At 39.5% G+C, this 27,349-nt stretch overlaps 1 protein-coding gene across 2 annotated transcripts in view; it reads right to left on the reverse strand.

Moving 5' to 3' along the window:
* Positions 1-27,349, reverse strand: part of FRMD4B (FERM domain containing 4B) — a 260,670-nt gene that overhangs the window by 100,231 nt on the left and 133,090 nt on the right. For both annotated transcript variants that reach the window (XM_067463466.1, XM_060766383.2), the window contains 2 exons: positions 2,844-2,900; positions 1,907-1,929 (listed from right to left, as the gene is read on the reverse strand). In XM_067463466.1, the coding sequence (XP_067319567.1) occupies positions 1,907-1,929; positions 2,844-2,900 (80 nt within the window). The remainder of the gene's footprint in view (positions 1-1,906; positions 1,930-2,843; positions 2,901-27,349) is intronic.

A 27,349-nucleotide genomic window follows, 5' to 3' on the forward strand; every position in this document is an offset into this window, starting at 1 on the left:
CATTCCAAATCCCTACTGGGCTAAAAAGGAAGCAACCTTCTCATTAAAAAAAGGCACAGAAAAGTTGATTTTCAATAAATATCCAGCTGGGAAATGCAAAATCTCTTAGCTCTGTTATAGCACTGCCAGAACAGTCACTGAGTGTGCATCTACAATGCAGAATGGAAGTAATTAAACATTATTTTAACAGTCATGGATCAATGCTAAGAAATCCCAGAGTTGCAGTCCAGTGAGGCACCAGCACTCTTTGGCAGAAAAGGCTAAATACCTTGTAAGAATATTATACTATATGATTCCATATCATTGGACCATGTCAGTCAAAGTAATGTCAAACTATATTAATTTTACAGCGTAGCTACACCCTGTGTTCATTTTAACTGTTGGAAGCCACCTTGCATTCTAAACTGGGAAGGCTATAAATCAATATAAGACATATAAGAAAAACAAGCAACTATTAAGGGTGATGATATCTACATGCATTAAGCCTTTAAACTGGTTAGATTTACTGATTAAGGCATAGTATGAAGTCCCACCAGGTGGTATTTTCCTTCCCAAATCCACCTTTCAGCCATTGCCTCTGTCAAGAACAATCACTTAATGGCAGCTGTAGCACATGTAGTAGTAGAGAAATATTCAGCTATATCTCAACAGCTAAATACACAGTGCTCCATCTTCCTTTACCAGGATCGATTGACTATTAAAGGTACAGAAGCCCTGTCCTGTAGTCAAGGCAATCCTATTCTGTTAATTGATTGGTTTTAATTATGAGTTCCTGTCCCTGGATAGGACTGAACAATAATGGATATGACAACAAATCCATGCAAAATGCTGTCATGCACACTAGACATGGAGCCCCCAGTGGCACAATGGGTTAAACCCTTGTGCTGGAAGGACTACTGCGGTTCAAATCCAGAGAGCAAGGTGAGCTCCCATCTGTCAGCTCCAGCTTCCCATGCAGGGACCTGAGAGAATCCTCCCATAGGATGGGCAAGATCCTTGCACACTGCCAATATTCTCTCACATTTTTTTCCTGACATGAAAAAATGCTCATTAGGCTTCTACGCCACCTAAAAGTATTTGTAGAACAATAGTAAATACACCATCTTTCCTTTGTGGAAAGGCAGGCAAGGAGTAAAATATTAACACAGCTAAAGGTGACCTTCTGAAGATTTGTTTGTTTCGTGAGCTACTATTAATTAAGCTCCGTCTCTCTTGTACTCCAACTCAAGCACAATTTCCATTTTATTTTGTTTTATTTCCTCCCCTTCCTTCCTTCTGGTTTGCGACTGCACTGAAGTGGCTGAGTTTTACAGGTAGGATGGGTCACAAGAGGTGAAGGCTGTCCAATTTATGGATCAGTCAGCATGAGCTAGACCCAACTAGTCTCTCCCAAGCTATTATACAACTATGAGGTCAAGAGCATAATGGGTGAGGCCCTGGCGGGGTAGCCACAAAAGACATGCTGTACACTGATCTCCTGAGCAGGAAGCTGACAAACTATCTTTCTGGAAAGAAATCAAAGCTGTTCATGAACAGGATCATTAATGAAGAAAAGCCACCTTGAGTTTTCTTTGTAAAATGGAAAACAAAGCGAAGGAACTTTCCTACAAGAGAATCCTGCTAAAGAAGGCTGGGAATTGTTTACTCTAGCTCCACCTTATTAAAGATTTGCTCATGTAGGCAAGCCGGCTCTGTGGCACCGTGAAAGAGAACATCTTGATTCACAAAACAATCACATCCCTGTGGCCCAGCCGGTCAGATTTCGCCCCAGTTACTGCACTTGTTTCACTGTCTCCTGCCCTCGTTTTCAGTTAGAAAAACAATCCATTCAAGTAGTGGAATGCAAACTGAAGACAGCACAATCCCTTTGTATGTAAACATATTTTTTGAAAGGAAAAGTAATTACCTGGAGTAGTCACCTTTGGCTTCCTACAAGTGGGGAGAAATTCATGACATTAAAATACTATTTCTTTAAGTTTAAATCTTCCATCAGTAACAGGATTGTTAAGAACAACCCAACCCACATTACTCACAAAGCTCTGGTTGTGCATGTATGTTAAAAGGATTTCATTAGTTTTACCAAGCTATTAAAATACTTTGTTCTTGGAAAAGAACCAGGTAGCCCATCCTTGGTATTCTCAGTTATAGCATGCCAGAAGCCAAAGAAAGGCCAGCCCTACCTAAGTCTGGCTTGAATCAAAACAATACAAAAGTTCAAAATGTCAAAGCCCATTATCAGTCTGTTGATGAATTTAGTCAATGAAGATCAAAGTCTCTTGTTAAGGAAATGTAAAAATGTGGCAAAATGCAAACAGTGGCAAGGGCTGCAATTTGAGAAACCAACAATGATTTTTTTTAAAAAAAGTGGAATTGATTCTCAGTGCCAAGGATTTAAAAATAGTGTTTTGAAAATCAAATTGCAATGCATTTTTGGGAACTGAAGAAGTTTGAAGCTTCCACAGTTCAACAGCATCTCACTCTCCATTTCTTCCAGTATTAGATATTATTTGCATAATGGGAAAAACATATAATTAATTTAGAAACATGAGGCAACAATAACATTAATTCAAACTCTATCCAACTCCTGGCCCTACCCGAAATGCATTTGACATCACACTCCTCTTACTCACGTGCATACATCTTTACCTGGACTTTGTAGAGTAGCAGATTTGCAACATTTGAACCATGCATTCATAGCATATATTTGTAAAATGGATATATTTATAACAGCAAATAGATGCAAACAACTACTGAAGCACCAGAAAGGTTTGTAAACAATGGGCATTTTAGAAAACATTTTGCAAATTACAAGAAAACACACTGTGATTTGGGAGAAATCTTACCTGTAAAATCAAAGCGGCTAATCTGAAGACCGTCTCACTTTCCACCTCAATATGCCCCTGTTCAAATAAAGTGAAAATGTTAAGTTGGCACTTCAAGGTCTGTTGCACTGGGATCAATCCCTCCCCCCCTTTCACCCCTGCTGAATCTGGTAGTCTGTCACTGGTCAGCACACTGGTTTTCCTTCAATTGCAGATCATACCATTACTGAAAAAGGGTGGATGTAATTTGAGCTGCAAAGCTGGATTTAACAGGACTTAACATGGATAACTAGAAAAATCACACTGCAAAAAAAGTACAGTGCACCAAGAAAGGGGGAAACCAGACCTGAGGGTTGCTTGCAATCTTTGACGAATCACAACTTCCCCTTGTAAATGTAGCATATTTGCACCCTACAGGTTCCCAAGCTTTGGTTGGCTGCGCTGGCTGGATTGAATTCTCTGCCAACACACTTCGGTCAATGCAGACTGCTGAGTTTTAAGTAAACACACACACTCATACACACACACACATAGTGAAATGTGATGCAGGTTGATTTAGAAGTGAATCCCCAACTGTGCTCAATGGAGAAAAAGCACAGAAGGCTTCAGCTTCATTTTCCTTTTTGGGAGATGTTTAGGGGACATGAACTATTATTTTAGCACAAGAAGCAATACTTGAAGGAAGACAGTGCACATTATGTTCAGACACTGGATTATGTTTTTGCAAATGAATAACTAAGGTTCATAATACTTTTGAATGCATAGGGCTTTTCAAGCCCTTAAACTTTTCACCTCGACAACAGCACTGCTGGATGCGTTGCTAATCTACCTGTTTCATAAATGGAAGGCTTCCACTAAAAGGCAATGATCTGCTGTGGTTGCCAAGAAATCCAAGCGATAAAACTTCCTTCCCAGCAGGTAGTCAGGATTCCAGAACTGAAGAGATGATAAACTTCAGAACAAACCCAAGATGGCTTTCTACTGTATGCAACATCTTGCTAAGTTTCCCTTCCATTTCCTGTGTAATTCTGCTCCTTGCCCCAGCCAGATTTTAGAAGCCAAAAGTTGGCACCACTTATATCTGGGCATTAAGATAACAGTGTCTTGAAATAAAGTTTCATCATTCATATTGTATGTCATTCTAATTTATGGCAACACTATCAAAGGGCTTTACTGGTAAAGTTTATTCAGAGGAAATTAATCACTGTCTTCCTCTAAGAGTGAGAGACTGGAGTTGCTCAAAATCACTCAGTGGATTGCCATGGCTGAGTTGGTATCCAAACATTGCCTCCTTGAGTCTTAGGACTTTGTGCCATAGGGTGGGGTGGATCAGGGGAAATTGTCTTCTTAGTGTGGTGTTTTGTGTCACTTCATCATCAAAGGATCTGGAGAACTTGCTTACCCCCATCACACGTGTTTTCCTTCTGTTTCTGCAGAAATCATATTGGGGTTTTTTGCCATCCTACTTTTTTTTATACAAAAGACAACTTCTCAATTTCAATACAGCAGTGGTTCTTAACCTGTGGGCCACAAACCACCAGTGGACTGAGAGGAAGAAAATCTGGTCTGCGAGCCTCCTTTCTCTTTATTTATTAATTTTATCAAAATTATTTTATTTCCATTCCTTTTGTACCGCCTGCCACTCTTTCCCTGTCACTGCACATGGCATATGTTCTGTATCAGAAACAAGCGCTGGTGTGGTCTATCCAATAAACATTTTCCGAATCAGCACCCCAAACTGAATCTAAAGTTAAAAACTGATTCATAACCCTTTTGGTACTAATGCTGGAGAGTGGTCCCTGGTCAAAGTAGTTCCTCGTCAAAGTGGTCCCTGGTCAAGGTGGTCCCTGGTAAAAAAAAAAAAGTAGGGAACCACTGCTATACAGCAAAGGGCCCTTACTTCGCCATTGCAATTGCCCATTGTAAAAAACAAAATTTTGAGGTGCATTTAAGGACCACCCACAGGAAAATGTCACAAAAGAGAAAGAACACGGGAAAGGAAAACAATTCCCATCATACCTTAATTCCACCATTTCAAACCATCTCTATGCATAGGGAACCATCTGGAGTCTATTCCCAAGCATCTTTAAAATCCTTGCGTTTCTACATACTTAAGAAACAGGCTCTAATGGGGAACCCATGGAATGGTCTTGCATCATTTGATGGCCTCCGCAGGGCTCTTCTTTTTAAGTGTATAGAAATGCTTGGAGAGGCACAGTGGGCTGAAGTACTTAGTCCAGCATTCAACCACTGAACCACACTGGAAGGAATAAATATCATGGGATTGGGAGAAAAGAATTTAAATTATGTTCTATGGCCGAATGGAAATAGTAACCCAGACTTCTTTGATCCAAGGTCTAATATGCTGTCTACTGTAATCTAATGTACAGAAAACCCTCATTTTAATTAGGGTTAGAGGTGCAGGAACCCTACAAAAGTGGAAAAAATTGCAGCCCCCCCCCCCCCCCCCCCGGTTGTGACATGAACAAAGAATGTACACTTGACTGCCAAGTCCTACATTTGCTGCTCCTCTCCCAAAGACTGGGACTATGCACACATTCACAAGTTAGCCCCAGCTTCAAGAGGTGGACCAGTGGGGAATCCTCACTTCCTGAGGCTGGGGCTGCTGCACATGCCCCAGTATGAATGGTACTCTCGACAACACGGGGGGGGGGGAGCTGTACAGGGAGGAGGTTGAGCTACTTAAGAAGCAAATACAAGCTTCTGGTTAATCAAAATTGAGAATGTAAAACCAACAGATATGCAAGGCCGACTGAAGAGCGCAATATTCTTATTCATGGGAGATATGTACCTGAACTTACTGCAGAAACAGGAAACTGAATAATAGTCAAATCTATTGAAATGAATTGCTTCTGGAAGTTACCATAGAGTTGCCTTGGAAAACCCAGTTTAATGGCATAGAACTGCATTATAGGAGCCTACACTGAACAATAATGCTGCTTCAAAATGTGTTATATGGCAGTATAAATGGGGACATGGTCTCTAACGATCTCAATCTGCCCAGGACAGTCCCAATTAATTTTCTGTCACCCCACTTTTCCAGCTAATTTTACAATGTCCCAGTTTCTTCCTCCTCCTTTTCCTCCCACTTTCTCTCTTTGTGTTCAGCAGGGGGGAGAGGGGAGAAAGGAAAAGAGTGCTGAATCATGTCCTTCCTAGTAGGTTCAGGAAAAAGCAAACTGCTGTAGCCTTTCCTAATATATATGTGTATATCTATTCTGATAATTACTCTAAAAGTGAAAAAAATATCTGGTATTCAAAGTGTTGAACTCCACTAAAATAGGTTCAGTATATTTGTTGCTATGTACATTCAGGCTGGCTCCAGCTTATGGTAACTCGATGGGTTTTCTTGCCAAGATCTCTTTAGAAGAGGTTTACCATTGCAGTGAGACTTACCCAAGATCATGTACTGGATTTCAATGGCTGAACGGGGATTTGAACCCTAGTGTACTGGAGTCCTAGTCAAACACTCAATCCACCACACCACACTGGTTCTTCCACGTGAAGAGCAGCTTTTCTACAGTTCATACTAAACCATTCACCATCTAAGAGACAAGGAAGCCTCAAACACCTGGCTTGAAAACAGTATATGTGACATAAATTTAGAGTCTTGAGATACTTCTATACTGGCCATTTAATGACATTTCAAACTGGGATTAAATAAAGTGGTTTTTCTGTACATTTTTTTCATATCAGGAGTGACTTGAGAAACTGCAAGTTGCTTCTGGTGTGAGAGAATTGGCCATCTGTAAGGACGTTGCCCAGGAGACACCAGATGTTTTTGATGTTTTGCCATCCTTATAGGAGGCTTCTCTCAAGCTGGAGCTGACAGAAGGAGCTCATCTGCACTCTCCCCGGATTCGAACCTCCAACCTGTCAGTCTTCAGTCCTGCCTGAACATTGCGCCATCATCTGTGCAGATGATTATATGGGAAATCCTGGAACTTATTTGAGGCCTGGATAGTGATTTGACAAACTACAGAGCACTGGTGCATATTAAGGGCTTTCTTTGCATGTTTTTGTGTGAGTTTGTTCTCTGGGCAGTATAGTTTGAATCTAGTTTCATACTGCATTAACTGGTTAATGTAGATGGCATACATTCAGCTGTATGCAACAAGCTGAATGTGAATCAACAGTGTGATGCAGGAGCAAGAAAAGCCATGTGATTCTAGGCTGCATAATTGGAAGTATAATGTCTAGTTCAGGCATAGATAAACTCTGGCCCTCCAGGTATTTTGGACGTCAACTCCCATAATTCCCAACAGCCTAGGAATTGTGGGAGTTGAAGTCCAAAATACCTGGATGGCCTAAGTTTATCCATGTCTAGATCAAGGGAAATAATAATATCACTCTATTTTGCTTTGATCAGACTTCATGTGGAATATTGTGTCTAAGTCTGGGCATCATAACTCAGAAGGATATTTGACAAGCCAGACAATGTTCAAAGAAGGGTGAAATTGTGAAAAGATCTGGAAATGAAGCCCTATGAAGAGTGGTTTAGGAAGTGAATCCCTATGAAGAGTGGCTTAGGGAGTTGTGTATATTTAGCCTGGAAAAGAGAAGATTTTTTTCTGCTGATCTAGAGACTAGGACAGAGAGTGATGGAACTGAACTGCAGGAAAAGAGATTCCACATAAACATTAGGAAAAAAATCCCAATGGCAAGAGCAGTTAGACAGTGGAATATGGTGCCTTAAAGTGCAGTGGAGTCTCCTTCTCTGCAGGTTTTTTAACAGAACCGGCGGTGGTGTCAGATTGTGTATTCCTGCATTGAGGAATGAGGTTGGACTGGATGAGCCTTGTGATTTCTTCTAACTCTAGGATTGTATGATGGATGCTTGGCAGTTGCTAAATCCTATGTAGAATGTAAGGTTTCAATAGCACAGAAAGGTAATTTAATCAGTCTCAGCTTGTTATATTAACTTGTTGCAATACTGAGAAAATTCATAGTCCTCAAAACCTTCCGCCTTCCATGTTACCACTTTGGATACAGGAGTCTCCTATTCCCAGAAGAATGAAACAAGATGGCACAACTTTAGAAAGCGGAAATAGGTGTACATTTACAAATTCTATACTCTGACACATAAACAGCCCCAGGGATCATGTAGTTTGAGGGCATCAATCCAAGTACACATAATTTTAAACTCAAGACAATGGTGAAAGGGTTCCATGGGAACCTGGGGATGTTAATGCATAATGTAGCAATCTTATTTTCAGAAAATAGTTCTGAAGAGGAAAAAAGAAATATGAATGGAGAAGGGCATATTTAGGAGTCAGGAAGTCTGTTCTCAGCTTTCTCTGACATAGGTAAGGCTAGAATTACACAACTGCATTTTTCACAATAGCATAGTTCCCAGCCTGTGGTGTTTAAAAAAGATATTGTATCTGAGTTATATGTGAAATATTTATGTGGATTTTTAAATATCCTGTGAAAAACTCAGCAGAAATGAAAGTGCTCTTTTGCTGTAGACATATTCTTTCAGGCTCTTTTGTTGTTTCAGGTACATGTTATAGAATACCAATATTTCCACACACCCACACTTCTCATCTTTGTTGTATGCCTTCTTCAAGTTCATTTCAACATATGGTGAACCCATCACAGGGTTTTCTTGGCAAGATGTGTTCATAGGAGGCTTCATTTTGTCTTCCTCTGAAGCTGAGAGAATGTGACTTGCCCTAGATCAGTGGTTCTCAACTTGGGGGTCCTCAGCTGGTAAACTGCCTGGTATTTCTGGGAGTTCTAGGCCAAAACATCTGGGGCCCCACAGGTTGAGTACCACTGTCTAGAAATCAATCACTGAGTTTCCCTGCCAGAGCATAGAATCAAATCTTCGTCTCCAGTCATAGTCCAACGTTCAAACCATTCTGCCTTCTATTTTTCCCTTTGCTAATTCTACTTTTTGGAATTAAGAGAAGAAGTTCAAGCAAGCAAGCTTTCTCATGATAACCTATAAGCCTTGTGCCTTAAAGAGCTCAATAATCTTGACTCTGAAAGTTTGCACACAAATGTGGGAGGATCATTTTAAAAACAGCAAGATATGAGCAACAAAATGCCATTAACAATTCACAGAATATAGTCCTACAACTCTTACGCTGACAAGAAACATAGGTCCTTAATAGTTTCATGGCATTTTAGATGTTGCTTTTAGTGACAAACATTATCAGTTCAATGTCTCCTTGCATCATGGCTCTTAAAACAAAAAAGATCTCCATCTAAAAATGGGACCTTAAAGAAACTTGCTTACGTAAGTAATCCTTGTTACAAAAGTCCATGTCTTGAACTACTAGAAGGAAAACTGTTCTAGCAATTGCATATTTTTTATTTATTTAGGGCATTTATATCCCATCCTATTTCACCTCCACAGAGGGACTCAGGGCGGCTAACAACCGGCACAGCATAGTGCCCACAATAAGAAAAGCGTAAATATACATAATATAATGAAAACAGTATAAAAATAATATAAAAACACTAAATACAATTCAGTCGTAATCCTAAAAGCAATCCATCATAAATTCTAGGAGTGCTATTTAACTGCTTTTCATGAAGGGTCATGCATATTAAAAAAATAGCAATGCCGGTAGGAGAATTATAGTATAGTATAGTATAATATATGTTATACATTCATTTTCCAATACATGTTTATAGACATATGCCAAGTGTGAAATATAAAGGCAGAGGGCCTTTTTTATACCTACCCACAAAGAATTCAGGTTTACAATGAAATGTATTATTTGGTTCAAATATTTTTTAAAAACAGAACCCATATTTGATTAAACATATAAGCGCCAAGAGTAAGAATAAGAATAAGAATAATAACTTTATTTTTGTATCCCGCCACCATCTCCCCGAAGGGACTTGGGGAGGCTTACATGGGGACATGCCGGGTCAAACATAAGTTTAAAATATAACACAGTAACATTTATAAAACAATATCATAAAACAACTAAAAAAAACAACCAATAGCCTGATATAGTAATCAAATCCTAAACTCGGGTGGGCAGTGGCTGGTGCAATACAGTTGTAAGGACAGGGCTGACAGATAAAGTGCAGGAGCCTGATGATAAGTCAAGGGCAATGTCAATTTGAACACTATATCTATAGGGTAGGGAACAGTGGTAAAGTGCAAGGACAAGATATTGAGTTATGGCTTGGGGGGGGGGGCAAAATTATCTAGTGAACTGTTTAATCAAAGGCACAGTAGAACATCCCATTTTTTAGGTCTTTACAAAAAGTCAACAGTGTGGGCACTAGTCTAATCTCCCTGGGGAAAGAGTTCCAGAGCCAGGCAGCCACCACCGAGAAGGCCCTTTCCCTTGTCCCCACGAAACATGCTTGTGATGGAAATGGGAGCAAGAGGAGGCCTCCCCAAAAGATCTTAGAGCTCGTGCAGGTTCATAGGGGAAGATGTGATCACGAAGATAGGCAGGACCCGAACTGTTTAGGGCTCTGTAGATTATAACTGAAGCTTTATTTTTCCACAAACTCCCATATTCAGGAAATTTGTGAAAACCCAATATAACTTCCAGAAAGTATTTAGGAAAGTTACTTTTAGAACTCCAATGCCCAGCATCTCCCAATCAGAACAGCCAAAGGATTCAAGGTCTAATAAGGTGGCTTTTTTCTAGCACCGTTTCCAAGCAGAAGCCCCAAATCTCCATGTACGATAAATACATTATACATATGTGATGAATGCATACATTTATACTTGTTTATATGTCTGGTAAATTAGATATACTTGCCATTGATTACACATATACATGGCTGCAATATAGGTTTGGTTTAAGTCATATCTGCTTAAGAAGTTTTCCCACGTTAAAAAAATGAATGGAAACAAGTTATTCTCATCTGGGTAGCTTTCATGTGACTATGTATTTATGTAAAGATTCAAGGAGAGGGGCTATCAACTCCATGTGACTCTTCCACCTCCAATTTGACATATATTAATACACAAGTCTGCAAGAGAATCTACTCATATTCAATGAGAGATACATGTTAGCAATGAAAGAAGAGTTTTATTCTAGTCTGCGCTTCAAGAGACTCACTCCATTCCCTTGATTACATATTTTACTTGTAAATAGTAATTTGGAGTTCAATGCCCTAGAGACCACTAATTTACGCAATTATTCAGTGTCCCCTTACAACAGCCTTCCACTTGGACTGTAAACATAAGCCTGTTTAAGCATGCAAAGAGCAACGGTAAGCTTGACAGTTCAACACATAACTGGCTTATAAAAAATTCAGCAGATGACAGATGAGAAAAATCCCAGTGCTGTGTTTACCTCAAGACAAGTCTTCATCTCATAGAAAAATAAATGAATAAAATATCAAGCATCATCTTACAATTCCTATGTTGGAACATACAAAAGATTCTTTCAGTTCTAGGCTGGGAAAAGTTTCTTTAAAACTGAGAAAAGTTAGATTCATCAGATTTGAGTATGCCTGTTCCTTGTCTAAAACCATTCAGAGGAGATAAACCTGGTCAAAGAGAGTCTACAAATGTTGCTTGTGTTTATCCCATGCTACCAATGAACTCAGCACTGTTTGTCAAGCTGACACAGATAAACGTGTATTGACAAGATGTCAATGCAAGTTGATCTCAAGCAAGAGACGGTGAACAGGATGGCAACATGAATTGGTAACTTGAGTCTCCTCTTCTAACCAAATGAAGTGATTATGGGGTGGAAGCAAACTATTGTTTCATTCTGTAGCCAACTTTAATTTTCAAAGACCAACCAAAAGTAAAAACAGTTATTTGATACTTTGCTATAATTGCACAGAAGGTATATATAGCCATGTAAGCAAGCTTGGTCAGGCTGGGCTGACTGGCAGGATAAGTAGGATCAAGAAACCAGAAACAATTTGTGGGCATGACCAAAATGGCAAAGATGTGGTCATAATATAGTATAAAGATGATCAAAATAAAGGCATTTGGGTGTTATAATGAAAAGATGTTCAAGCATAAGAGAGAGATCTATTTTAAAGCTAGAACAGGTATGGGCAAACCCAGATGCGGCCCCTTGGGCTCTTTTCTCAGGCCGTCCTCATAATCCTATCCTTCTCTCTTTCCTTCCTCCTTCCATCCCTCCTTCTTTTCCTTCCTTACCTCCCTCTTTCTCCTTCCATCCTTCCCTTCCACCCTTTTGTTTTTCCTTCCTTCCCTCTTCCTTCCCTCCTTCCCTCCTTCTCCCTTTCCTTTCCTTTCCTTTCCTTTCCTTTCCTTTCCTTTTCTTTCCTTCTCTCTACTATTCCTCCCTCCCTCCCTTCTCTTTTTCCTTCCTCCTTTCCTCCTGGGGTTGTTTAGCTTGGAGAAGAGAAGGTAGAGAGGGAACATGAGAACCATGTTTTAAGATTTGTGGAAGAGGCGGGGAAAAACTGGTTTTCTGTTGCTCTAGAGACCAGGGCACAAGGGAGCAATGGGTTCAAATGGCAGGGAAAGAGAATGGACGAAAAGATTAGGAAGAACTTCCTGGAGAGTGGCATAAGCTGCCTTGGAGTGTGGTGGAGTCTCCTATTGGGAGTGCTTTGATTGTACCTCCCTGCATGGCAGAGGGCTGGGCTGGATGGCCCTTGGAGGTTTCTTGCAGCTCTAGGATTCTCGGATTCTATTATCAGGAGTAGGCAATATTGGGTATAATGGATATATATTTTCTTTTCTGTCTACCATCTCACCCTGACCAAGGATAACCACTTTGGGATCCAAACCTTTCCCATCTTTCATTCACTTTCTGCCTCCAAAAGAGAAGAGGAAGGGGAGGAATGGGCAGGGAGGAGATTTAGGGAGAACCCCCTCCCTCCTGGCCTGCCCACTCCATTCTGGTCCACCATGTGGCCCCCAAGTTAGAAAGTTTGCCCATGCCTGAGCTAGATGCTTTATTGGCCAATTATTTCATAATCATAACTAAAACAACTAATGCAATTAGCACTCAATAATTTTTTAAAAAAATACATACAAGAGAAAACAAAGTCAAATACCTTTAGTGCCTTTTGTAAATCTGACCCACTAGCTGTCTTGGATGCAACACTAAGCCATGTTTTAGTCTTATGGAAATCATTTTAGCCTTTTAATTTAGATGAAAAATTTATTTTGGAAGCAACAAGTTTAGAGTAAGGCATAGGCAAACACTCTTTGAATAAATCCTGCCAGCAACTACCATGATAGGTTGACCTTGGAGTTGATATGGCTGGATGTATAATGCATTTTAACTGCACTGAACTGCATTATATAGGTTTACACTAACCATTCAAACTGCATTATGTGGCAGTGTAGACCCAGCCCATAAATCAGGAATGACATGAAGGTGAACAAAAACAAAGTTTAGCGTTGCGTCTTTTTAGTATTTGAATTTAGCCCTGGTTGATTAAAATAAGCCACCTTTTTTGGTTGAAATGGCACAGGAAATTGTGGTAAAAAAACCTGATCATGATGCAAGAGGGAAAGAAGGAATGCACAAGCCTGGGAGAAGACTAGGCCTGTTCTAATGCTTAGGATTAAATCCAAATTGTTCCCATCCTGCTAGCAATCACCAGATGTCCATGATTGTACAATAGAGTTCAGAACAGAACAAACTTTTTTAAGTGTAGGGATATCTTAGGCCTTACTTTGGGGGCGGGGGTGATTGCATATGTTTTCAAAATAAACTGGTATTGCCACTTGTAGGCTAAATTATCTGCTTCATGCATGGTTCAAAGTTTCACTAGGGAATATGGGTAACTCCTCCTGAACTTAAAGAAATCCTCTTTACATGTTCATGCACTTTAGGTTGCATTTGTATGATCTGTCTTATGCTCCTCCATAACCTAACATCAACACATTCTTCAGAGCTACTGGTGTCCACTGGTCTTTACCGTTTGAAGAAAAGACTTCAAATATTTTTGTTGACATGCAAGGTCAGCTCTGGAGGGTTTGGTGAACTCTGGGGTGCAAGAGGCTTTATGGACTTAACTAAAGAGTTTGTTCAAATAAATAAAGGTCAATGAGCAGCAATTAGGCATTAAACCGAATTAAGGCCAAGGCTGTTTCTCAACCATCATGTTCAACTTATCAATGTAAACATTGATAATTTGGGTGAAAAAATCCTGATGTTGTGGTATTCAAATTGTTTGCAAAATGCCAAATATTTATAGAAATGTATTTTGCTGTTTTCAGGTACCACAGAACAGATGGTGGATTTGTACAAGCTGCTATTTATTCTACTATTTAATGTCACTTTCCTTTATGTACCATATATTCTGGCATATAAGACAACTGGGCATATAAGACGACCTCCAATTTTTCCAGTTAAAATATAGTTTGGGATATATTCGCTGTATAAGCCTACCCCTCTTCCAATGCACACCAAATAAAATTTTAAAAGCATCAGATTTGATTTCAATATGGTAATTTTCCTATTACTGTACCTCCTTCTCTGCCTCTCAGATCTCGCACATGCACACCTGCACCACTTCACTGCAGTCTTCAGGAGCGAGATCTTAGAGGCAGAGGAGGAGGTATGGTAATAGGATATAAGGGAAGGCCAGACAGGTAAAAGAGGTGTGTTTTTCTGGACCCAGAGCCATTCTATCTCTTTTTTCCATACCCCAGATGCCTGCAGCTTGCTCCACCTTTCCCGGTGAGGCACCCCTTCGGGACCGCATGAAGTCCATGAATCCTGATGAATGGATGTTCTTCTACCGTACTTGTACAGAGTCGCCCTTAATGCTTTCATACAGTCGCTGCATACGGCAGGGACACGGCCACTGCCATTTTTGAGCTCACCCCACAATATATAGCAACCACAGATTCTCCAATCAGGATTGGAAGTTTCAGCACCCGCTCTATAAGACAATTCCCATGCATAAGGCTACTCCAGCGTATAAGACAACTCCCGTGTATCAGACTACTCCCGCGTATAAGGCAACTCCCACATATAAGATGACCCTGGACTTTTGACAATATTTTCTTGGGTTAAAAAGTAGTCTTATACGCCAGAATATACAGTACTTAAGATTGTCTTTTTTTCCTTTTTGAAGTACTAACTATGGCCATCTTATTTTTCTCCCATGAAATTTAATGAGGTACTTGAGGCCAAGACATAATAAATTAGCCAAAGAAAAGGAAGTGCTAATTCTTGCTTTCAGTTCTGTACTCGGGAACAAAACAGATGTATAGCATGGATTTGTGATGCACCATAAATCAGGAGAATACATAGACTTCTTCGGCACTTACTTGTTTAAAATATACATGAGTAGCATTTGCAAAAAGCCCATATCCTTGCTAATACCTAGTTTGAAAGGACAAAAAGCACAGAACATCAATCTATGTTAACCTTCACAGCTGTGTCATGAGTGACTTGAGAAACTGCAAGTCACTTCTGATGTGACTTCACAGGTAATGCCATATAAAAGTAATTTGGTCTTGGGTACAAATGTAAAATAATACTGCACTATCAATTTGAGACCAGATCTCTTAGAGGGAAATCTAACTAAACCACTTTGTAAAGATGCCAACCTTCCATGGAGCAATTCAAGTAATAAAAAATTGAATATATAGAAGTTGAACCGGCACGATAATGTTGGGAGTTTAGAAAGGTTAAAAGTTCATACTCAAAATCTAGAATAGCACACAAACATTTCTGCAGTAGAGGTGATATTCTGTTCTTCATCACTGACTAGGAGTGTGTTTATAAGGATCACTCATGAAGCCCTCGGGAAGTCTCTAAATGAAACATTTGGGGGCAGGAGCTGTGCTGACATGAAATCTATGAAAGTATTTGTATTTTTTTTTTACCTGAACCTAGGAGTGTTTTGAGAAGGCACTGCCCGGGTATTGCATCCCCCACTTCTTAATTGATTGCCCACAGTTGGAAGACAGAAGAAATGGTATGAAAGCATGGGAGTATAACTAATGGAGGACATCATTAGAAGAGTCTATAAAATTTAGGGTGGTGGTGGCAGAGTGATAGTCTAGTAAAACCTCATCTGAAACCACATTTCTCCCTCTAAGGAAATGAGAACTTCATCTATGATTTGCCCAAGGTCATACAATGAGTTTCACACTTCTCCAGGAATATGAACTCGCATCTCCCATATAGAAGCAAAGCATTCCAATCAGAAAACATCACTGGTATTTAAGTCGCTATTTATTTTGGAGCAGTAAAAAACACTTCATATACAGAGTTGCAGAAACCTAAAATACAACCAGAGATCAAAGTTCAAGCACATCAAAGCAAATGCTGTAGAGTATTCTTAAATCTAATAAATATCAGGTCATGGAGACCTTAGAATAATCACTCAGCTAAGCATAGAAATAGGGAGGATTAATGTTCTTTTCTTGGAGTCATAAACTTGGTGTTCTTTCTAAAGGTTGATGCCAGAGGCAGGTATTGATGGTGGGAATAGTCTCAAAAAGTAAAAGATTTAGATAACCAGAGGGAATTATCTGTGATTGATAATATGTTAGAAAGAAGAAAGTGAAGGGAATGGAAGAAAAAGTGTTGGTGAAATTAAAAAGGAAAGAACACTAAGTGGAAGGGAGGGGTCCACATCCTGGGTGTGGATACACTGCTAAGATGACAGAAATAGAAGAATGCACAACACAACGTCATGTTAGAAAAACATAATGATATGTTTTAAAGGTAAGGGCAGCCACACACTTGGGAACCAAGATTAAATCACAGCTGAATTTGGATATATGCTAAAGTATGGTCTAAATCACACACTGTGGCATAGAACAAGTCTGGGTTAAATGGGCTAAATCACATACTGTGGCATGCAACAGGTCCACCATGATATTCTTGCAGACAAGCTGGTCAACTGTAGGCTGGAAAGTGGTGCTGTAATTGTAATTTTTAAATTGGTTGACCAAATAAATCCAGGGAACACTCATTATTTGTTCTCCATCCTGGAGAGACATGACCAGGATGCAGGCCCGTAGCCAGGATTTCGTTTCGGGGGGGGGGGGGGCTGAATTTTTTTCAGGGGGGTTCGGGGGGGCTGAGTTTTGGGGGGGCTGAGTCTGAGTGAAAGAGGGTCTAGCCTAGCAAACTTTTTGTATCATTACCCCAATACCCCCATGCATATGGGATATATTGAGTATATATGGGATATATTGATCAGATCATGATATGAATAAACATAACAGTTTAAATAATGCACCAGTAAGGCCTTTTCGCGAACCACCATGAGAATTTCAGGGGGGCTGAAGCCCCTCAAGCCCCCCCCCCCCCCCGGCTACATGCCTGCCAGGATGTCATATAGACTCTATTCTGCTTTCTTGAGATCTCACCCAGAACAATGTGTCCAGTTTTTGCTTCTGTATGCTCCCTTGGGCCCCTTCCACACAGCTGTATAAAATCCCACATTATCTGCTTTGAACTGGGATATATGGCAGTGTGGACTTAACGTAACTTACGTAAGTTCAGAAGCAAAATAAAAACTTATTCATGATTTATGAAACTATGTCTAATTGGAGATAGGATTATGTCATGCATGTGTATTACAAATTTGTTGTCCCACATAAACTTTGCTTGTGGTCTCTGAAATAGTGAATGAATAGATATTACCAAACAAATAATTGTGTGAAGAGTTTCAAATTCTGCTATCCATGAAAAGAGTTCAGCAAGCTGCTTCTGCACTTTTTTGCCTCATTTTTCAATACCCCACTAACCCCACTTCTCCTCCTTTTTTAGAGCTCATACTAGTTCTATCTTTAGAAACAGAAATGATAAATCTAGTCTCCGTAATGTATATTTAAATAGTCACAGACAGAAACAGAACACCCTTTGGTGCAAAAGAACACGCCCCTCTTCCTGACATGAGATGGAGGAATTGTGAAATGTTTGTTGTAAAACTCGCAAGAGCTCTTGTCTTTACAAACTGGCAGGTAGCCAGACATTGTAAACACTCTGAAACCTGCTTTTGGGTGTTCTTTTTCCCCCCCTCGCTAACTGCAAAATGACTAGGTGTAAAAATGTCTCAGCTGAACTCTTCCCTATATAGTAAATTGTTTCCTGAATAAAGAAAATGAACCACCAGACTGACTGAAAGAACAAACATATGCATACCTGCTTGGGGGTAAAGGGATTTATTTTAAGGTAAATGTGTTTAGGACTGCAGCTTTAATTAATCAGAAAACCTTCTTTATTGATGGCTGTTAAAGTTTAAAACACCAAATCAAATAGATGGCCAGCTGCCAAAACACATAAAATAATTCTTTGCATGGATACTGAAGAGATTATTCATTTTCAAGTTTTAAAATTTTAATTTTAATAATTTTCCAGCTAGAGAAGTACAATGTATTCTTTTCCAATTCTGAAATAAACTGTAATTTGGAAGACTCTACTCCAAAGCCCTTCTTGAGAAATGAATCCAGTAAAAGAGTAAGATCCTACAAACTAAGCTATAAATATCACCAGAAAGTTTTCATTATTCAATGCAGACATATCCAGCCTACATACATGTATCTAATTTCTCCAGTAGAATCTTTTGTAAATATTAAAGAGGATTGTATTTTTCTCTCTGGAGATATTTAAAGTCTCTGGAGTACCAGTTGGATGGTGCATAATATGACGACTAGTGCACAGATGGCAGAAAACTCAATTTTTATGCAACAGGACATGATATAGAAGACATTGTCACTCCTATAAAATGGCAATATGGGCAGTAAAGAAGGCTTGCGTCTGCAGATTCACAACCAGGTGAACTGTTCAGAGTGATGAGGCACTTAACCTAGGTGCCCTCCCCTCTGAACCCATTGCTAGAACCTTCAGTAGCTCGCTGTGTTACCTTTAATAGCCATTTCACAAATAGTCTGTCACACAGAGCTGACTTAGATGATATCATTGGAGCAGAAGTCAACAACAAGGTGTCCATCAATTCTGTGAGTGGGATTACACTGAATCAGTTTCAATTTGTGAGTACTGTTAATGTGGACAAGATCTCTCAGTGGCTTGTGATACCATTGACCATGGTATCCTTCTGGAACACTTGGGGGGGGGGGGAATTGGAGGCCCTGTGCTGCAGTAATTCTGGTAGTACGCAGGTTCCAGATGGTGGTACTTGAGGGTAGATGCTTCTCAAAAAAAGGTATCCCCCAAGGTGCCATTCTATCCCCAATGTTTTTTAACATTTACATGAAACTACTGGGAGAGATCATCCATAGGCATGGGGCAGGGTGCAATCAGTATGCTGATGGCATCCAAATACATTTCTCCATGCCTTTCAAACCAATTCTAACCAAGAATAGTGTGTCTCCTCAGAACAAATGTCTGAAGGAGGTAATGGGCTTGGTGATGAAAAATAAATTGAAACTGAATCCAGACATGCTTGCCATTAAAGATCCTAATCTGGGGGTGGAAGTGTGTCACCAGTCTTGGATTATTTATTTACTTACTGTATTTTTACCCCTCTTGAAGGGGACCCAGAGAGGCTTCTAGATTGACAATAATTCAACGACACAACAAACATAAACATACAAATACAATATACACTATACATTAAATTGAGTAAAAAATTAATAATAATCATAACATATCAGTACATTAAAATAGACTATTAAAAACAACACAAGATCCAAAATCATAATCCAGGAGCCTTTTTAATCATGTTACAATCAGTTCATAACTGTCACTATTTATTTATTTATTCCAAACATTTCTATCCCATCCTTCTCAACCCCCAAGGGGGGGACTCAGGGCTACTTACAAATGGCAACCATTAGATGCCAACAACAACATCAATCACATTACAAAACAAATTGACATTAGGTAAAGAACAAATTACAAATATATTTGTTGCATCTGAAATCTCATTGCATCTACTTTCTGGATAAACAGCCAAGAAAGAGAAAGATCAAGAATGCAAGCTGTCTTCCTCTCTTGCTCCAGCAGCTTGTCCACATCATTAAAATATTAAGATATTAAAATATTAAAATTAAAACAGAGCCAGGCCCAAATCATGAATGGATAGGAGTACACTCCCCCTGAAAAACTGTGTAGGCTTGGGAATGCTCCTAGATCCATTTCTCCAAATGTCAGCCCAGGTAGCTGCGATGGTAAGGAGTGCTTACTACCAGCTTCGGCTGAACTGCCAGCTGCACCCCTTCCCAGATTTGGAGGACCTAATGTCAAGGTTGGACTTCTGCAGTGCACTTTACATTGGGTTATCTCTGAACCAAGTCCAGAAACTTCAGTTAGTTCAAAACACAACAGCCAGATTGATCACAGGAACATCCAAGATTATATTACACCTATACTAAAGTCACTTCACTGGCTGCCAAATTAGTTTCTGAGCAAAGTAAAAAAGTATTGATTTTGGCCTTTAAAGCCCTACATGTTTGGGCCCAGGATACCAACAGGATTGCCTTCTCGCATACAATCATCCCTAGGTCCTCTCAGAGGATGGCTACTCCAGCCTGCCAGAAACCAATTAGCAACCACCACCTAGAGACCCATTCCATTGGTTGCCTCAAAGCTGTGGAATGACCTGCTAAGCTTTGGCAGCTAGATCAGCTGTTGGAATTTATGACACATTTGAAGACCTATCTTTTCTGATAGGCCTATCCTGTCAATTTTAAGTTGTGGATTTTTATCTGGATTTTATTAGTGGATTTTAACTTGTTATTTAATAGTGTTTTACCTCTTGTTTTAATAATGTTGTATCCTGCCTCGAACCACAGGGAGAGGCGAGTAAAACAATTTATTATTATTATTATTGACACAAAAGCACAGCATATCACAGCAAAAAAGATCTATATGCTGGATTTCGTATCAAAAAATCACAAGTCGGACACTTCCCATGTGTCTAGGACTGTGTGATGTATTTTCGAATGATGCGCGAAAATCCAAGTAAGGTGGCCTTATGTAGTTGACAGATCATGATTTTGTTGATGTTTATTGTTTCCAAATGCCGGCTCAGATCTTTTGGCATGGCACCCAGTGTGCCGATGATCACTGGGACCACCTGTACTGGTTTATGCCAGAGCCATTGCAGTTCGATTTTGAGGTCTTGATAGATTTTACCTGTTGTTTTTCCTCAATGCAACTGTCACCTGGTATGGAGACATCAATAATCCAGACTTATTTCTTTTCCACAATCGTGATGTCTGGCGTGTTGTGTTCCAAAACTTTGTCAGTCTGGATTCAAAAGTCCCACAGTATTTTTGCATGTTCATTTTCCACGACTTTTGAGGGTTTATGATCCCACCAATTCTTTGCTGCTGGCAGGTGGTACTTGTGACATAAGTTCCAGTGAATCATTTGGGCCACAGAGTTGTGTCTTTGTCTGTAGTCCGTCTGTGTGATTTTCTTGCAACAGCTTAGGATATGGTCCATGGTTTCATCAGCTTCCTTGCACAGTCTGCATTTTGGGTCATCAGCTGATTTTTTGATCCTATGATGACTCAAAATACAGACTGTGCAAGGAAGCTTACTACTACTACTACTATTATTATTATTATTATTATTATTATTATTATTATTATTCAGTGATATAAAGTATTACGGCTTCAAGACCTACCTTTAATAAACAGGTCCTAGCCATTCTGTTGCACAGACACAAGAACCAGAACCATTTCTTGGCATTCGCCATCCTTAAGAGAAGTTCCTTAGTCATTCTCTCTTTGTACTAACTGCTTACTTTCAACATTTACCCTTAACCCTTCCTTTTAGTATGCTTTTGTGATGCTTTGCTTTTGTGATGTGGCCCCTGTGACCTAACCTGGCTTTGAGGTGAAGAGTCAAGAGATGACAGTATTTATTTCCTGCCCTTTCTCCAGGGATCTTAGGGTAGTGAACCAATAAAATCAATGTACCCTTTTTAAAGCAATATAAATAATTCAAACATTTTAATAGGCCAAAAAAGCATAGTAAGCAATTCACAAAAGACAGATTTAAAAAGTTAAAATTGTTTAAAACCCAAAACTTGTACATGAGAAGGTTTGTGTAAAACTGATCAAGCCTCTAAAGTTTTCATAACAATCATGTTTTCACTTGGAGGCCAAAAGCTATCCATTTATTTGAATTCTGTCCCATTGGAATGGGAATATTTCTGTGCTTCAAGTGATGCTGACATCCTGACTGCTGCTTCTGGATTTGTGATAGGTTACTACAGAAAGAGCAGCAGAACCTACTATTCCTCAGACATCATGGAAAGTGCCAAGTAAAGCTAAATAAAAGGATGCTTACATTATACAGCTGGCAAGCTTTTGAGAACTGCTTGGTTAAGGGAGATGCCATTATTGAAAGCTTATAAAAAGACCCAGGACAAAATATGATACGCAAAGGGATGCATTTGTCACAGACCACTGATTCCTGAAAACCTCCACTTCCACTGGAAAAAAAAGATATTTCTAGGGCTGAAAGTTGGTATGTGGATGACTTGCCTTGTTTCTTGCATTCCCCCAATGAAGTCCTCTTTAAACACATAGGCTCTTCCAACAACCTCAATGTTTACACATTTTATCAACATAACTTTGTTTTAGCAGACTGCAGCCAGAAAATCAGAAGACGTTTACTTCTTGGGAGTAGGGCAATGAACAATCTCAATAAAATAATTTAGAGTAGAGACATCACACTGGCAATGTAGATCTGCATAGTTAAAACAATGGTATTCCCTGTAGTAACCTATGATGTGAGAGCTGGACCATAGGGAAGGCTGAGCAAAGGAAGATAGACCCTTTTGAACTGTGGTGCTGGAGAAAAATTCTGAGAGTACCTTGGAGCACAAGAAAATCAAATGAGACCATACTCCAGGAAATTAAGCCCGACTGCTCATTGGAGGGAAGGATACTTTGGCCGCATAATGAGAAGAGAGAAAAGCTTGGAGAAAATAATGATGCTGGGGAAATGGAAAGAAAAAGGAAGAGGCGCCGACCCAGGGCAAGATGGATGGATGTTGTCATTGAAGTGACTGGCTTGACCTTGAAGGAGCTGGGGGTGGCCACAACCAACAGGGAGGTCTGGCATATGCTGGTCCATGAGGTCACAAAGAGTCGGAAAAGACTGAACAAATAAACAACAACAAATTTTAGCAAATTTATTTACAGCAGCATTTATATACCGCTTTTCTCACCCCTAGGGGACTCAAAGCGGTATTTAAAGAATAAAAGTTGCTCTGATGCAGTATTGGCATAAATTAAGTATAGGGTGGGAGAAGTCGAAACAACGTTATTAGCATTTCCTTGTAAGTAATACATGACTCTAGGTCTAGGAAATCACTGGAACAGTTATCTACTGAAGAAACAAAGTCACCATCCATTCACTGCCCTCCCCTTTCCATCACATCCTTCAAAGAATACCCCATATGCTTTGACAAGGAGCACGCCACATAAAAGGTTAAAACTATCAAGTAGAGTAAAACATGATGTAGCAACTTAAGTTTAGCCATGTTTCTTCCTTAAGTCTGAATATGATTCAGGTTTATTTGGGGCAGGAGGCAAGCAAACCATGTTGTTAACTCTCTCTGCTTAAACAGTACTAGCAACCAGTGAAAGGATTTAGTTGGATTTAAATAGTGCTTGTGTGAAGAGTGCAAGTGAATCATATTCGAAGTACAAGCCAGGTGGAGATGGAAACAAACACGTACTGAACTGTGCAGGCAGGTTTATCCTCCAGGTGCATAAAGCAGCGGTTTCACTTGGAAAGGCCTTGAGCAATGCTCCCTGTTAAGGGTCCACCCAGGGTCAAAAGACAAGCCACTGGAAAGATGGTTAGCCCCTGTTTGAATAAAAACTGTTGGCTCAGGTGACAGGGCGAGGTAGTGACCGATGGCTGAGTTTGATCTCTCCAACCTGTTGATTTAAGAAAGTCAAAAGAAGCCCAAGGAAAGAAAGACAAAGGCAGGAAAGGGAGAGTAGATGTGCTCAGAAAGGTGTAATTAAGTTATTTGATCTTCTGCCTCTGCTAAGCAAAGCTGCTTGGAGCAAGGGAGTTTCCTGGGCGATTCTAGGACAAATGGGTCAAGTAATTGACATCTTGCTTACTACAGAAGCCTACCAACCTGCTAAGGGACTTTCTGAAGGGCTAGGGATAGCTGAGGATGTATTTTACATTACAAAGTGACATTTTAGCAGCCCAAATTAGAAGACTTGCAGTGCTGTAGATATGCACAAAGAGAGACTATAACTGATAATTAAGCTGCATTTTTACCCTCCAGAAGTGTGTGTTGATTTCTCAGGCGTGTCTACTGTATTGCTAGCAATAAAAATACTCATTGTTCTAATGGGCTGGTATAAAGTGTGGTACTCTACATACAATACCAGTGGGGTATACCAATACCATCACATTTATGTTCTATGTTTATGGGGATCCAGGCCTATGCTCAGTCACAGAACGGAAATGGTAGTCCTTAGGCGCTCATTCAACAAAACTCCATAGATATGCTTACAATTGCAGCCTCGCAGGGTAGCCCTATTATCTCAACTATATTATAGTGGTAGTTACAGTTCCTATTGTAAAAACAGGACCAAATCTTCGATGTGTCTTATCACTCATGTAGATCCTCTGGCCTATAAAGAATAATTGTGTTCACCAACTTCAGTTCTCCAAAACTGAAGAGTGTCTGTTCTCAGGACAACTTACAAAGCTGTTAAGGGACTGTTACAAACTGCCTCAAGTCGCCTGAGGGCTGAGAGGGGAGGTATACAAATACAATAAGTAAGTAAGTAAGTAAGTAAGTAAGTAAATACAATTGGCAGTCATTAGATGCCGACAAAGAAACAGTTAGAGCACAACAATTAATATAAACAGGTCAAAACAATAAAAATACATTAAAAAGCAATAAAATACATTTAAAATATTGGTCCTTAAAATATTAACACAACCAAGTCTGAGTCCGCAAATCCAAATCATAACCCAAAGTTCCAGTCCAAGGTCTCTTAATTGACAATTCTCACAAGTCATTGCAGTGGTTGCTCAGCCAGATGCCCGAATGCTTGACCCCCAAGCTAAGACTTGAATTTCTTCCTGAAGGAGAGGAGAGAAGGAGTCATCCTGATTTCACTGGGGAGTGTATTCCACAGACGGGGGGCTACCACCAAGAAGGCCCTGTCCCTTGTCCTCACCAATCGCGCTTGATGTTATTCAATCCAACTATTAATATACACAACTCTTCATCGATTTCTGGTGGATGATTTTCAAATTTGTCCCCAATATAATATGGTGTAGTTTTTTGAGCGCTAGACTATGACTCTGGAGACCAGATTGTGATTCCCTGATTGGCCATTAACTAGTGATTAACTTAGGGCGAGTTACATATTCTCAACCTGGGGAAGGCCCACATCAGGGTCACCATAAGCCTGAAACAACTTGTAAATACACAATAACAACATCTGTTCATTTACTTGTCCAAAATCTGCTACAAAGCTATCTTTTATTTATTATTTATTTATTTGCAATATTTGTATACTGCCCCTCTCAACCCCGATGGGGACTCAGGGCAGTTCACAGTTTTGCCAACAATTCAATGCCATTGATAAAAATAGTATAAACATTAAAATTGACCCTCTTCTAATAAAATATTAAACATGATTAAACACATCACATAAAATATAATCCCCTATCATGATGACTTTTCAATGTCATTTCTAGAATTAAAGTTATTGTGCATAATGACAAAGCTCATAAAGTGTTTGTCAACCACAAATGAAGAGAATTAGTACTCTAAAGAAGACTCATAAACTATGTTCTGTGAGAGCAAAATAATAACAACAACAATGTATTAAAAACTAAAGTACTGGTGCCTATAATCTATTGGTTAGTTCTGTTAATAGCAGATGAATTGATAACTATTGTATGATGTCTTACATGTAGATAAATCCCAGTGACTTAATGGATCTATTCTAATTAGATCTAAACATGCAGCCACAGCTAAAGACAAGCTGGAAAGAGAATTGTTCTCTTCTAAGAATGTTACTAATGCCACTGTAATGCAGCCAATCCTCACAATCAAATGTCCTAAGACTCAAGACTTGGTGTGGATCTGTCTACTGGCACATGAAGCATCCATTCTGGCTTTAAATAGTGCTTATGTCCAGAATGCAAGTGAAGCATATTCAGAGTGCAAGCCTGGTTCAGAAAAGTAGGTAAGTGACTTGCCCATTCTGAAGTATATTTTAACATGTTACCTGAAAATTGCCACTTAATAGTCACAATCCTTTCCTGCAATAGTTTTCTCTTTAAAAGTATTTAGTAATCAAGAAGTCTACACAACTGCTATTGATCTAGCCTGGTTTCTGTACCACACCCCACTATCTCAGCATCTATAATTTTGGGCTCCTACAATCCTGGTATTTATGCGAGTTGCCCAAGACCTTTGGCAGTTTACAATTAGTTCAGCTCCAATCTTTGAGTAATCTGTGCATCCATTGATTAGTTTCACTTATCCTGTTTAAAAGTGTTAAGAAGAGTTTCCCAGCCGAGGGAGACTTGAATATAAGAAGATCTACAGCCAATTGTTAGACCCAAGTAGGGTACATCTATTGGTTCAATGGGAACATGGTAAATGAAGCTTTATATTTGGCTGCCTTAAGTCCTAGTTTTGGCAAAAAACATGGAGTATAAAGAAAATTAAATGCAAAAGTAAGTTCCATTAATTCAATAGCTCTACTCTATTTGGGGGTAATAACCAGACATAATAAAATAACTAGGCAAAGGAAATGTCTGTAGTTTTGAATCAGATATATTTCATCTTGAAAAGATTACATGGACAGGACTCATTTTGCAACTCAGGGTTTAATCCAGAGCAGGGCAGCAGAACAGGATTGGGTAGACAATAGATTGTGATCTACTGCCAGATCTTTGAGTAATTTATTGGCAAAGATTTCCAATTCCCCAAAGCAACAGCCAAATGGCTTCCCCACCACCACATCTTTCAAAATAGTTGCTGAAACAGAGGGTGATCAAACTAAGAGATTTTTTTTATTGTATCTGTTTTGCCACTCTTGTTACTTAATTCTGAGAATGTGATAGAGAGAGATGCTGAGATCGATTCAACACTTGGCTCTGCTTGGTGGACTTTACCATCCTAGAAGAAAACAAGTAGACCCAACAAGTCTACTACAGAGTTTATAGTATGGTATAATATGAGGTATATTATCAGGTAGGCCTATTTTAATACTAACACTCAAGCAATCAAAAACTACATTGATTGATCCATCATCTACCAATCCACATGAGTGCCAGTTAATCGAGAGTCTACTGTATTAAGGAGCTACATAAATTTCCAGTCAAGAGAACTTTAAAAAAAATTGATTGACTTTGCCCTCTGTCTTTTAAAATCCCTCTAAGATACACAGGCTTGTGCTATTTCACCCACAAATGGAATAAATCTATTGGCAAAAGCAACAAAGACTGCCTGTCTACGCTCCCATTGTTTCCTGTAGTATTAAGAGCTCGGCTTCAGAGATGACTGTACAAACTGGTATGTTGTATGGATGATGGAAGCAGATAATCTCTACTGCTGATAAGATGCAGGTTATTGGGGTAGTTCATGAAATCCAGTTCTAAACTAGTTTTACAAAGGATAGCCGTATC

Source organism: Anolis sagrei, chromosome 2 (assembly GCF_037176765.1).
Source record: "Anolis sagrei isolate rAnoSag1 chromosome 2, rAnoSag1.mat, whole genome shotgun sequence".
Classification (NCBI taxonomy): domain Eukaryota; kingdom Metazoa; phylum Chordata; class Lepidosauria; order Squamata; family Dactyloidae; genus Anolis; species Anolis sagrei.